Genomic DNA, 14,466 nt, shown 5'->3' on the forward strand with positions numbered 1-14,466 from the left:
AAGCACACTTTAAACCAACTTTGCTGTTGAAGAGATAAGAAATTGTTTTTAAGCGGATGTGAACAATGTGCACATAGTTTGAGCAGTCACTCAAACTGAAGGGAACTAATACTTAAAGTGAGATGACACATGGTGTATACTGTGGTGCGTGGAAGCAAAACGTGAATTACAATTTAACAGTCCAAACGGATAATGGTTGCTCGTAAAAACAACTTATTTATATTATGTTTATTTGTTTGGGGAAAAACAGTGTCATGTGTTGCAGCGCAAAGCTTGCCAAATTTAAATTTACCCTACAAACAACGTTATTTCACTAGGCTCATTTCATTAACAAGCCCTCAGTTTTACAATAGTCTCAATAATTTCTCTGATATCTGCAAACCATGGTTCTCCGATTGATCTTTTTGTTGAGCTGACAGGGACTGGAATACTGAGAAATGTGAGCAATTATTTTATGAGGACCTGGAATAAAATAATTGTTCACTCAAACCTAATTTAAACACTTCTCAGCCACTGGTACAAACGCCTTGAGACAAGAAATATTCCCAAAAAAGCAGACAAAACCGATAAAGATAACTCATGAAAAACATTTATCTAATGCCTCGTATTGCATTGACAAGTCAAGAAAATATATTTCAATTCAGATTTAATTGCAAGATTATTGATAAAAGTAGTCACCCAGCACTAAACAGAACATTATTAGACAGCTGAAAAATCCTCTGTGGAGAGAAACAGGACAACATTTTGAGGTTCAGTTAATAATCATACAAACCAAAGCAAAGCTGATCGGTTCAAGTTTGTCCTCAGTTAGACCTGGTCGAGTCTGATCTGTATCACCATATTCCACAGTTGGAGTCAGATAACCTCTCAGCTGAAAGGTTTTTTCCTTGCACACTTTACCAGCCAGCAAAGTACAGGATTCGAGGTCTCAGATATAGTTCAGATCATAAACGTCTATTTGACCCACTGTGGATGGAAAGGGGCATAGGAAAGATAATAGGAATCAAAAGTCTGTCCGACAGCATGCCAGACAGGAAAATGATAGCCAGCCCCCACTCCTCCTCCGATGGGGCAATTATACTTCCAATGATCCAGGTTCACACCCCTTAACATATCAATTCCATCAGTCCATGGGGATCTCATTGGTCACTCATGGTGCGCTGTTGTGTGGTGATCAGGAAAACACACAAATCAGAGAGAATTAAGTAATCCTTTTTGCAAATTTCATTAAGATCCATTAGGTTAATTTGTGTTCCCATTTCGCCATTTCCACGAAAGTAGGTGGAGCGTTATTTTGCTTACAGTCCGTCCGTTCCCAGGCGCCTTTCCCTGGATTTGCAACAATACTTTTACATTTGTATCGAATATGCTTCTTAGTGAGAAGTGAGTGCTTTGTTAGCAAATACAGAAATGAAACTCCACAGAAAGTTCTCATATAGCTTAGGTGAGTTCCTCTCATGATTGTACATTGTACATTAATGCAGGGTAACAGAAGCATTTGAGGCCTACATATAATTTAGCTGAATCACTACCGGTTAATTCAATTATAAATCTCACATTTTCAGGATATGCTTTTCGATTCCCTCCATTACAGCAGTTATAATTTCTTTCAGGTCCTACATCTGAATATTATGTACTACTAAAAAAGTTCTTCTAAAGCATTATTTGTAGGTTATCTTTCACCAACTCATATTATTTACTTGTCACTCTCAATATATGTGTTATTAGGTAGACGTTACAGAAGCTCAGATTTGCACTATAATCTCTCTAGTTGAGGCGATTTTTCATTTCAAGAACTTTATTATGCGTACATATATTTTTAGGTGCGAAGCACATTTGACTGTTATCACACAACTCTCTATGTTAACAATGTTTTATATTCTCCCACAACTCGTAAATACGTTCATGTGTTTACATTTTCGTGTCATCATTTAGAACACTTTGCACGCTTTTACAATGCTGTATTTATTCTCACGTTTTTCGATTTATCAGGTCAACATGTCTTAATCAGGAAATATTTGTCGTAATGATTTTTACAGGTGAGAATTGATTATGGTAGACATCGGATAATATCCACGCTCCATCAATCCTCCCTTTGATGGTAAATCAAGCCATCACACAATGTTATATTGCAAATGCTGTATCTCAGGCTACACCTAAAAAGACATTGCAAATACTGCTTCTAGCTTTATTGTAACACACAGAAGTAGCTTGTTTATCTAGCAGAACAAACCTAGCCAATTCAAAAATGATGAAGTTGTTGCATTGTAATGATTGTCTGAGTCCTGATATGCTCGGGTACTTCTGGAATACTCTGCTTCTGTGAGGTTAGCTTCTCTAGTATATGAGTTGAATAATAAAAGAAACCATTTCTATAAGAAATATATTTTCAAGCCGAATATTGCTGGGGATTGTTTTTGCTTCTCAATACTTTACTGAAGAGGTGGGTTTCTGCCTGTAAATCTTTTTCTGATCGTATCCTAGGGTGCTACGGTGTGGATGGAGAAAGTGATTCCATTATGAGTTCAGCTTCAGAAAACTCCACAGAGCCATGGTTCTGTGATGCCTGTAAGTGCGGTGTGTCTCCTAGCTGTGAACTGTGTCCTAATCAAGATGGAATCTTTAAAGAAACAGATGCCGGAAGGTATGAAAAATATTCTGTTTTAATGAAATTTACATTTTTTTCCTGCCTACCAGACCTCTTCAAGCTGCTTGTAGGCTTAAGCTTCTTGAGGACCATAACAAAAAAATTGTGATGATAAAACCCAACCATTGCTTACCATTGGTAGGTTTTATTGTGGTATTTATTTGCTTCGTTTTCCATGACATGCCTTCCACTTCTTGTGGTTTTTCCCCCCCATGGAGAATAGCCACAGCTGACCAAATGCACTGGAAAGGTAAATAGATCACAAAGTGGGTATGTTGGCTTTGCCAATGCTTGTTATAGGAGTTACATGAAATCATCGCTACATAAACTTGTATTTTGTAATGCAGATATGCAAAAATATAACCGTAAGTCCTATAAATTGCTTATTGGATTTTCATGAACGGTCAATAATATGTTACTGCTGTGTTTCATGACCTACTCATGCACAATCTAACTTGTGGGCTTCCTGTTTTGTAGCATCACTTTATCTTTCTATTTCTAACCTTAATATTAAACGTGCTTTAAAGTTTGTTTGAGGACTGGCCTTGGGACATAGGCATCCTGTGCTGAAAACCATAAGCATGGCAAAAACCTGTAAGATTGCACACCCTTACTGGGGCACCACATGCTCTTTGGAATAGCCACAATTTATTGAGAGTAGACACTGATTCTTCTGCAGCTGTATCAGTGTTTCATTAACCTCTTCAGTGCCCATGACGAGATGGTCTCGTCATGGAGCACGGTTGCGCTGTGCCCATGACGAGACGATCTCGTCATGAACCCCACCCACTAGTGCAACGCCCGGCACAGGAAGGGGAAAGGGCGTGGCACTGAAGGGGTTAAGTAATGTAATCTCAACAATTGAATGTAAACAATTACAGTATACAGGAACACAAGGCTTCCGAGATTCTTCATATGGGTTAACATTATCTGGCAGTAGTGATGGTTCCCAATACATGGACAGAACATGGCTGCAAGTATGTGATCAGTATAGGTTGTCTGTTGGTATCATAAGGAGTTGGATGGTACAGGCACGTAAAATGTTTTACTGGTAGAACTTTGTATGCTTATTTGCATAGACAAATGTAAAAGTCTAAAGTATGAAGCCCTAGGCGATTAATATTAATTAGTGGAATTGAGTGCATTGAATTAGATTCATGCTCTTGAAAAGGTGAATACATCCCTTGTGATTAATGCAATTAAAAATATCCAATTGAATACATTATGATTACATTTAGAGTAAAGTACCCCCTGCCATTAGAAGGATATTGCAGGTCACGGAGAATTTTTGTGACCATATAGAGGAACGAGACTGACGGCTGAGTTACTTTATAACGTCATGGAACTCTGAGGTGACTTGCAGTATACTTCGAATGTACATCAGGTGAGTGCCTCTCATGATTGTACATTAATGCAGGGTAACAGAAGCATTTGAGGCCTACATATAATTTAGCTGAATCACTTCAATTATAAATCTCACATTTTCAGATATGCATTTCGATTCCCTCCATTACAGCAGTTATAATTTCTTTCAGGTACTACATCTGAATATTATGTACTACTGAATTTTTTTTCTAAAGCATTATTTGTAGGTTATCTTTTACCAACTCCTATTATTTACTTGTCACTCTCAATACATGTGTTATTAGGTAGACGTTACAGAAGCTCAGATTTGCACTATAATCTCTCTAGTTGAGGCGATTTTTCATTTCAAGAACTTTATTATGCGTAAATATATTGTTAGGTGCGAAGCACATTTGACTGTTATCACACAACTCTCTATGTTAACAATGTTTTATTTTCCCACAAGTCGTAAATACGTTCATGTGTAGTTCTCATAATACACCATTATCCTTCACACACATATATCTTAACTCCTCAGTGTGTTGCTCTTTCAAAAGAAAGAGATAGGATGTTTGCAGACATGAAGAATAAAAGAATCTGTAATGCACAATTAAACACAATGAAAAGCAGTTACCTATTTGTTACAAAAAGATAGTGAAATCAGTTTACTGCAAGTCAACATTTAAAAAAACCCTGTAGATCACAACGTGTAGAAACATGCAGAGTCTATATTTCATATATTTACCTAAAGCATACAGAAAATAAAATATTGCCATATCTCCTTTCTGATCACTGATCATCTAGAAAAACAGAGCAAAACAAGGAAAATTCAGGTTTTTGCTTTGCTGTTTGAACTGCGGTTTTGATATAAATATAATATTTGATAGTTATTCAAAACTATTCAAATGAAATAATACAATGCAGTTCAATTCATAGAAGAACGATATAGAGATAAATATATAGTGAAATACAATAAAATGTAAAAAAAAAATGGTTTGGCTGCTGGCAGTGTTGCTTAGGTTCCGTGGTTACTGCAGCATAGCAAAATCTGAGTTTAAAGCACCTTGCATCAGTTAAATTATACAACATACATCAGGTGAAGTGCTAAGTGCATTACACGATTATATCATTTCTGTAGTAGGGGATCTCTGTGTATAGTCATAATCTAGTGAATAGTCCCGCCCATGTGCGTGGACCCCGGAGCAATAAAAAATAATCTCTAAAGGTGCCAAATCATGCAGACTGCATACACCTTTAAGAGAGAATTTAATTTAAAGACAGATAATGCAGCCTATACCCACAGGCTACACTGTCCAGTACTTCAACTAGAATTCCACCAACATCCACAAACAGCACTGCCCGTCCAGCTTTTCTCCACATAGGAAAAAACCCTGCCTCTACCAGCAAAAGCCTCTGGAATGATAGAGAGGAAGGAGTGGACAGACAAGCCCCATAGGCTGCCATTATGTGGCTTACAACAGGATACTGTGCCTTTAAGAAAACTTTCCAGATTTCCAGAACTTTCCCCAGTATCCCAGAATGCCCAGCAGGTCCCTTTTACTTTCAGTTCTTTTTTCCGGCTCCTGCTAGCAGGACCATGGAGCATTGAGCTCTCCCCTTTCCAAGGGTTTATTGTAGTTTTTGTCAATTTTTGTCACTTTTTCAAGTGCTTAGTGGCTGGTACTGTCAACATGCCTGGCTTGTTCGACAAGTGCCCGGAGTGTGGTAGAAAAAAGGCTAAAACAGATCCACACGAGGTGTGTATAGGTTGCCTTCCCCAGTCCCACGTGCCTGAAGACTGTGAAATCTGCCACTCGTTCTCAGCCAGGACCCTGAGGGACAGAATGAAGATCAGGCTTCAAGTCCTGGAGGAGAGAAGGCTGAAGGCACCAGGTGGGTCTGGAGGGGCTGATTTGGCCCATACTGAGGCCTCCGGGGGGCTCCCCAGGGGCAGGAAGACCAGTAAGCGTCCCCACTCCCCGTGGAGGGCGTCGACGGCGGCGTCGAGGGGGATGACTACCATCTGTTCGCCGTCTCCCCAGGGCTCTGGGGAGAAGCGGCGTCGACGGTCGACGTCGAAGGACCTGAACAGGCCGCCGTCGACGACATCGGCATCTTCTGCGACGACGCCGTCGACGTCGCCGTCCACGTCGCCGTCCAGCAGTCGGCGTCGAGATCGGACCCGGCGTCGGCGCTCGCCGTCGAGGGGAGATCGCCGTTCGCCGTCGGTGAAGAGGAGACGGTCGACGTCGCCGTCGAAGAGAGGTTCGACGTCGAGAAGATCGCCGTCGAGGCGCAGATCGCCGTCGAGGCGCAGATAGCTGTCGAGGCGCAGATAGCTGTCGAGGCGAAGGTCGCCGTCGAGGCGAAGGTCGACTTCGAGGAAGAGAGAGTCATCGGGATCGGTGTACTCTGTGGTGTATACGCCTCCTCGGATGCCTACGCCACCGCCTCCTCCACCACCTCCGACTCCGCCTCCACCACCACCGCCAACACCACCGCCACCTCCACCGCCTCCGCATCCGCAGCCAGCGCCACTGCCTCCGCCGCCCCCACCTCGTTCGTTACCACGCACTTCGTTGGGGCCGCCGGCAGTTCCTCCGCGGTCGGTTTCCCTTCCGAGGTACCCGACTCCGCCGCAGGGGACTCCGAGGCCGCGACATCCACGGTCGCCGGGACCGGCTAGACCAGCGGGCAGACCGATGCCGAAGAGGTCGCGCTCCCGCTCTCTCAGGAGGAGAAGATCGCGGAGCCATGGACGGTCATCGTCGGACTCAGGACGACGCCGTAGGAGGCACAGGTCCAGGTCGCACACGCGGTCCTCGACCAGAGATTTTTCACCGACGCTGTCGGACTCGCCGGGGACTAGGGTGTCTCCGGTGGACGATTTGGTCTCTTTCCAAGAGGTGCTGTTGAGAGGGGCAGCAAAGTTGGGTATCACGGTGACGGTTCCAACACCCACGATGTCCGTGATATTCGAGACACTTCATAAGAAACATCTGTCTCGCCCTCTACTGCCTCTTGTACCAGGACTGGTGGAGCCCGCGTTGGAGCTGTTCCTCACTCCCGCGGTGACGAAAGCCGCCCCCTCCATGCTCATGAAAGAGTATAGGGCCCCGGAGTCGGACCCTACCTTTTTGAGGGTGGACCCGAAGCCGGATTCGGTCATCGTGACGGCGGCGAGGAAACAACATGCGACCGCTCCTTCATCGACGGTCCCGCCTGACAAAGAAAGCCGCTGGCTGGATTCTGCGGGCAGGAAGGTGTGTGGGACCGCCGCCACCACCATGAAGGCGGCGAGTGCTGGGGCTTTGTTGGGGCGTTACGACCGGGCCCTGTGGGAGTCCCTGCAGCAGTATGCGGACCTGCTGCCCCGGGACAGGAAGGAGGACTTCTTGGAAACAGTGCGTGAGGGCATGCTGGTTTCGAATCAGGTGATCGGCGCGGCGGCGGATGTCTCCTTGTTGGCCGCCCACGCCTACTGTCATGGCGTCCACCAGAGGCGGCATTCGTGGCTGCGCCTGACGTCCCTCAAACCAGAGGCGCAGCACAGAGTGGCCAACCTGCCCTTCTCGGGGGAAACCCTGTTTGGAAAACATGCGGATGATTAGATGGCCCGCATGAAGGCGGAGGCGGAAACCCTGACGGCCGTCGGGTTGGAGAAGGCCGAGAAGAAGAAGCGCCCGTTCCAGAGGCGGTTCGGGTCTACGGGCAGAGGGCGTGGGCAGGGTTCGGGACAGCAGCAGCACCAACAGCAGCAGTTCCGGAAGCCCTTCCAGAAACGCCAGAGGGGTAGAGGAGGCCAGCAGGCGGCTACCACTACCAAGGGCCCGGCCGGGTCTCGGCCCTGAGCGACTACTTCCCCCTCAACCGTTACCCACTCCAGTGGGGGGAAGCATTCAACTTTTTCCGGCAGAGTGGAGAAAAATTACTCAGGACAAGTGGGTGCTGAATATTGTTTGCAATGGATACAGTCTTCGGTTTTATCAGCCCGCCTCCAGCGATTCCGCCGGTAAGCTCTCAGTTCCAGCTGGGAGAGCTCCAGGCGGAGGCAGACATCTTGTTGAGAAAAAAGGCGGTAGAAGAGGTACCTCTGTCTCAAAGGGGAAGAGGTCTGTACTCTCGGTTCTTCCTCGTTCGCAAGAAGGACAAGAACGAGTTCAGGCCCATTCTGGATTTGCGACAGGCAAACAAATGGATTTGCAGAGAGAAGTTTCGCATGCTATTGTTGCATCAGATTTACCCTCAGCTGCAACGGGGAGACTGGCTCTGTGCCATAGATCTACAGGATGCGTACTTCCATGTGCCCATAGCACGGAAGCACAGGAAGTTCCTGCGATTCCAAGTCGGCGCCAATCACTATCAATACACAGTACTGCCATTCGGGCTAAAGTCTGCGCCCAGGACCTTCTCGAAGTGCATGGCGGTGGTGGCGGCACATCTGCGAAGGAACAAGGTGTTTGTCTACCCGTATCTGGACGATTGGCTGATCAAGGCATCATCCTACTCGGAAGCGCCAGAACACTTCCGGTGGACGTGCGCTCTCTTGCACAAGCTGGGGTTACACGTCAACATGTCCAAATCGGTCCCGACTCCGGTCCAGTGCATACAGTACCTGGGAGCCTCCATCGATACGCGGTCAGCAAGCGTGTCTCCTTCGGAGGAGAGACGGTTATCACTCCTTCGGAAGGCTCAGGACCTCAGGACTGCTCCATCGACGACAGTGAAGAAGGTGTCTTCGCTACTGGGATCAATGGCCTCCTGGATCTTCCTCACGCCTCACGCACGGCTACACATGAGACCACTGCAGGAGTGCTTGGAGGATCAGTGGGATCAGAGGACAGGTTCTTGGGACGACAAGATACGACTGTCTCTACATGCTCTTCAGTCTCTGAAGTGGTGGTGTTCGGCGGAAAACCTCCTCAGGGGGGTTCCCTTCCACAAGGACACGAAGAGTGTCGTGACGGATGCGTCTCTCCAAGGCTGGGGAGCGCATTCCGGGGACTTGCAGATTCAAGGAAAGTGGTCTCCTTTGGAATCGACGTACCACATCAATTTCCTGGAACTCAGATCTGTCTTCCTGGCACTGAAGGCCTTCCTTCCGTCCTTCCAGACCAACTCGCTGCTGATACAGACGGACAATACAACCACGATGTATTACCTCAACAAGCAGGGGGGGTCGAGGTCGCGCACTCTGTCGCAGGAGGCGCAGGCGATCTGGCACTGGCTTCTGGCCCGAGGACTGACGATTAAGGCCACGCATCTGCCAGGGGTGCAGAATGCTCAGGCGGACACCTTGAGCAGGCTGATTCAGGAAAACCACGAATGGGTCATAAACGACGAAGTACTAGGAGAAGTCTTCGCAAGGTGGGGGACTCCAGACGTAGATCTGTTCGCCACCGCCGAAAACAGCAAATGCCGAGACTTCGCATCCAGGTACTACCAGCGGGGGACGCTGGGGAATGCGTTAGGGATCGATTGGTCGAACAGCTTTCTGTACGCTTTTCCACCCATTCCCCTGATTCCGGCAGTGCTCATCAAGCTGTCCCAGTCCAGGGCGCGGATGATCCTGATCGCCCCGGAATGGCCCAGGCAGTGGTGGTTCACGGACCTACTTCACCGGTCTCTCCTTCCTCACATACGGTTGCCGTGCAGGCCGGACCTTCTCACGAAGTTCGGGGGGCGGATGGTGCACCCCAACCTCTCGTCTTTGAGTTTGGCGGCATGGCTCCTGAAATAGTGCAATATGGCCATCTGAATCTACCAGACGATTGTATGGACATACTGAAGGAGTCTAAACGACCTTCCACTAGGACATCCTATGCCTACAAGTGGAAGAGGTTCTGTATCTGGTGTAAGTCCAAGAACTTTGATCCAACGACATGTAAGGAAGATGTCATCCTTCCGTACCTTTTACATCTGGCGCAGTCTGGCCTTAATTTCCATTCCATTAAGGTTCATCTGGCTGCTTTGACTGCTTACAGGAAATGCCCTTCACAGACTTCCTTCTTTCAGATCCCTGTGGTCAAAGATTTTTTGGAAGGCTTGAAGAAAGTGTTTCCTCCCGTCAGACTTCCCTCGCCTTCCTGGGCCTTGAATGTGGTGATGTCCAGACTGATGAAGGAGCCTTTTGAACCCATTCACAAGGCTTCATTGCAGCACCTATCCTGGAAGGCGGCGTTCCTAGTGGCCATTACATCGGCCCGCAGGGTGAGTGAACTTCAGGCATTATGTTGTCAAGAACCTTATACTGTATTTCATGCTGCTAAGGTTGTGATGCTTACTCACCCTAAATTTCTTCCTAAGGTTATCTCTGATTTTCATGTCAACCAGACCATAACTTTACCTACGTTCTTTCAGAATCCCTCTTCGCCAGCGGAAAGGTCTCTCCATTCCCTGGATGTTCGGAGGGTGTTGAAATTTTATCTGGATAAGACCAAGGATATTCGTAGGTCTGACCAATTGTTTGTTAATTATGGATCAGTCAGGACCGGTCTCGCGACCTCTAAGCAGTCCATTTCTCGGTGGATTGTGTCCTGCATACAATTGTGTTATCAAAAGGCTAATAAGACTTTAGGGGGTAAACCTAAGGCTCATTCCACCAGGGGCAAAGCTGCCACGACGGCTTTGCTGCGTAATGTTCCTATTGCGGAAATCTGCAAGGCGGCCACTTGGAAGTCGGTCCATACCTTTGCTGCGCATTACTGTCTGGACTCGGATGCCAGGGCAGATGCTCAGGTTGGGCAGGCTTCACTGCGAAATTTGTTCGTACAGTAGTGGTTTTGTCTTGTTTGTTCTCCACCGCTGTTGTTGTGTGGGGATGGGCTTGCCATTCTATTCACTAGATTATGACTATACACAGAGATCCCCTACTACAGAAGGAGTAGTTTCTTTTCTGTAACTCCAGTTCTGTAGTAGGGGTATCTCTGTTATAGTCATAAGCGCCCGCCCTCCTCCCCGGTGGAGAGATAATTATTCATATGAAGAATGCTACAGGTCTGGCGTGCTACGCCTTCAAAAAGAACTGAAAGTAAAAGGGACCTGCTGGGCATTCTGGGATACTGGGGAAAGTTCTGGAAATCTGGAAAGTTTTCTTAAAGGCACAGTATCCTGTTCTAAGCCACATAATGGCAGCCTATGGGGCTTGTCTCTCCACTCCTTCCTCTCTATCATTCCAGAGGCTTTTGCTGGTAGAGGCAGGGTTTTTTCCTATGTGGAGAAAAGCTGGACGGGCAGTTCTGTTTGTGGATGTTGGTGGAATTCTAGTTGAAGTACTGGACAGTGTAGCCTGTGGGTATAGGCTGCATTATCTGTCTTTAAATTAAATTCTCTCTTAAAGGTGTATGCAGGTCTGCATGATTTGTCACCTTTAGAGATTATTTTTTATTGCTCCGGGGTCCACGCACATGGGCGGGACTATTCACTAGATTATGACTATAACAGAGATACCCCTACTACAGAACTGGAGTTACAGAAAATAAACTACTCCTTATGCTTCAGGAGCTTCTACCTGGCCTCAGTCATTGAATGTTTCTTTGGGCTACTTTGTACGTGAACCTTATGGAATCTCACCGTAAATCTGTGATCTGCTCCCCAGAAGCAGTACTTGATTTCCTCCTGACAAGATTGAATATTAAATTCCTGAAAAAACGGTTTGAGCAGCAGTTTTTTTTCCCGCTCAAAGGAAGGACAGAGTCCTAGGACACGGGCCAGATGTTCTTTTTGGTAGGAGCAAACTAGACAAGATTTGTCGGTGGTAGAATGTTTCCACCCATGAGCCACTTCCCCTTATAACAAATAAACCCATCTGAAGTCTTAAATATTTTAATTTGAATGCCTAGGACAGGGGCAACAATAGGTTAAGTTGTGACTGCAGCTCTGCATTGGTGGGCACAACAAATTGAGTGTTGGTCTTTGCCTGTAGGGTGTGATGGTCGGTTTTGCGGATTGATTTTTGACAGTTCTCCTCAGACTAGATTTAAAGCATTCATAGGAAATGTTCAGGGACCAATGTGGGACCATTTGAACTTATGTGAGAGACTTCTCTATGGTAGTATGTCATGGTGAAGGAAATTAATTGGTCAGGCCATGGTGAAGGTGAAACCTAAGGCTCCCGGCCTCTGCTTTTCTTAGTTTTAAGCAAAACTTCAATAGATCGGGGACAATATATGGCCACCTGCCAAGACGGCGAGACTAGGCAAGTGAAGAAAAAATTGTAGAAGATACTGCTCATACATTGCTAAAAAACGGCTATTTGCTTTGAAAATCCCAGCTGGCAGTTCGTTGGGGCCAGGTGCCCCATTATTCCTTCCTTTTTGTAGTTTTAATACTGTTCATTGACTTAGCTATTGGTTATGGCAGCAGGCTTTATGACATCTAAACTCAACCATAATAAGATATTTCATTTGTTATTACTGGCGACTTGTGATGGCACAAGTCACCAGTAATAAGGAAGTTAAAGACTGGTCTTTGTATTGGAATTGTAGGCTTCCATGTATTAAGAAGCTAACACATCTGAGTCTAAATATAAAGAGTGTGTGGTTAGTTCACTGCAAGGGCCGCCATGGCTCATTGGTTTATTCATCTTAAAATAAAATGCATAAGGCCAACTGTATTTTTGTCAGGCACATAAAGTGAGTACTGTAAGTATTATTGAAGGTTACGGTCTGATATAGTTGGAGAGGTGGAGCAGCGCAATTTTACCACAATTGGTTGCTTCTCACTGGACAGGCACTTGCTGCTTTTGGCTGGAAATTTTGCAGCATTTGGTGATCTATTTAAAGCAAACAACAGAACATAGCACAATAACACACAAACCAACATAACGCCACAACAGAAAGCAGTCGAAACAGAACACATCATATTGCAATAATGCAGCACAAAAAGACAGCAGCACACAAACACCAGAACAAATTGCCACACAACAAATACGCACATGCATACTTGTTACACATTTCCACCTCCAGAAACGTGCCTTAACTTCCTTCCAAGGACATGAAATAGTGCAATTGAAAAATGTTTTGTGATAGAGCTCCGAAGTTCAAGAATATAAATCCGATTAACACTCGGCGCCAACATGTTTATTGTGCGCATCTTTGAATTCTGTATTTATTATACTATGGATGTATGACATTCAAATAATAATGGTATTTAAAATCCTGGCTGTCGACCAGTTTTTTCACAAACATTTCTCTCCCTTAGTTAACATCTGTCATCGTTGCTTTAAGCAAAATGGATGGTAAAGTAACAAGGAAGATTATTCTTTTCTGATTACCCAATTTGTCTTAATTACAAGATTCTGAGCCATATGCATCTGAACAAATGAACAAGAAAATATTTAGAACTGCTATGAAAAGAAACGAAAATGCTTCAGCTGTGATCTTGACTTTATTCCTATTTCAAATAAAGATTTGCGTATGAAATGGCAGTTAGGTGGTTGAGGAAAAGAGGCACTTGTGTGCCAATCACTCTGAAATGCTAGTCTAAATCTGTAACACCGCAATACTTGTGTGACATGTACTAAAACATTTTAAGAAGGTCAGTGTGAAGCAGGCAGCCAGCTGTTGGATTCATCACAGATAAACTCCTACCGAGTGCAGCAGCATTTAATACACCAGTGGAGCATGAAAAAACTGTACAAATTAAATTGAGAAGCAGCTGCTTGTTGAAGATCTGTATCTTTATATTGAACTCTGCCGGATGCAGTTGGGAGGTTGTATAAAAATGCCCTATCTGTAATCTAAAAAGCACAACCTTGCTCCTTTTTAAAGAAGATGATTGTGATGATGAATAACCATTTCTAAACCTACCCCTCCCATAAAATGTTCTCACAATATAGAACACATCAAAAATTGATTGTATGATAGTAAAAAGAGATGTACTGCGTTTAGAATCCCATTTTATCAGGCTGTGCCATGTATGCTTTTAATGTAATCTGCGGATTACTGGCCCTGCTATCCAGTTTAATTTCAGCCATCGGCTGTTAGTATGTTTAATAATATGAACTATTTTTTAATATTGTAGGAGGATGTGTGGCAAAATGGTAACATTTTGAGCTTCTTAGTTTTATCGGTTATTGTATATCCCTTTTATTGTAACAGTGAACACTGACATACAGTTAAACAGACGAAGGGACTAACTCTTAAAATCTGTTCCTTTTATCCAAAATAATTTCATGATGGTGTAGAATTTGTTTCGAGCTTGGATATCTCTAAAAAGGAGCTTGATGCTTTGACTATTTAAATGTAGTTTTGCAGGTTTACATCAAACAAAGATCATAGGGCTAGGTTCCTATATGTTTGTTTCTGAAAGACTAGAGTTGGTCATTGTTTTTTACAGATGGATTGATCAATTTAATCACAATCCGGATAGGAATGAGCTATACAATAACCAACAAGATCACCTCTCATTTAAATAGTAGAAATAGAAAGGATGATCAGTCTACAACATTCCAAGGGCTTATCTCAAAGTCCATC

At 44.9% G+C, this 14,466-nt stretch overlaps 1 protein-coding gene across 15 annotated transcripts in view; it reads left to right on the forward strand.

The window, feature by feature from the left end:
* PHF14 (PHD finger protein 14) overlaps window positions 1–14,466 on the forward strand; it is a 1,035,579-nt gene that overhangs the window by 192,850 nt on the left and 828,263 nt on the right. For all 15 annotated transcript variants that reach the window (XM_085630765.1, XM_085630766.1, XM_085630773.1 and 12 more), the window contains one exon: window positions 2,485–2,644. In XM_085630765.1, the coding sequence (XP_085486891.1) occupies window positions 2,485–2,644 (160 nt within the window). The remainder of the gene's footprint in view (window positions 1–2,484; window positions 2,645–14,466) is intronic.

This window comes from Triturus cristatus, chromosome 10, assembly GCF_964204655.1.
Source record: "Triturus cristatus chromosome 10, aTriCri1.1, whole genome shotgun sequence".
Lineage (NCBI taxonomy): Eukaryota > Metazoa > Chordata > Amphibia > Caudata > Salamandridae > Triturus > Triturus cristatus.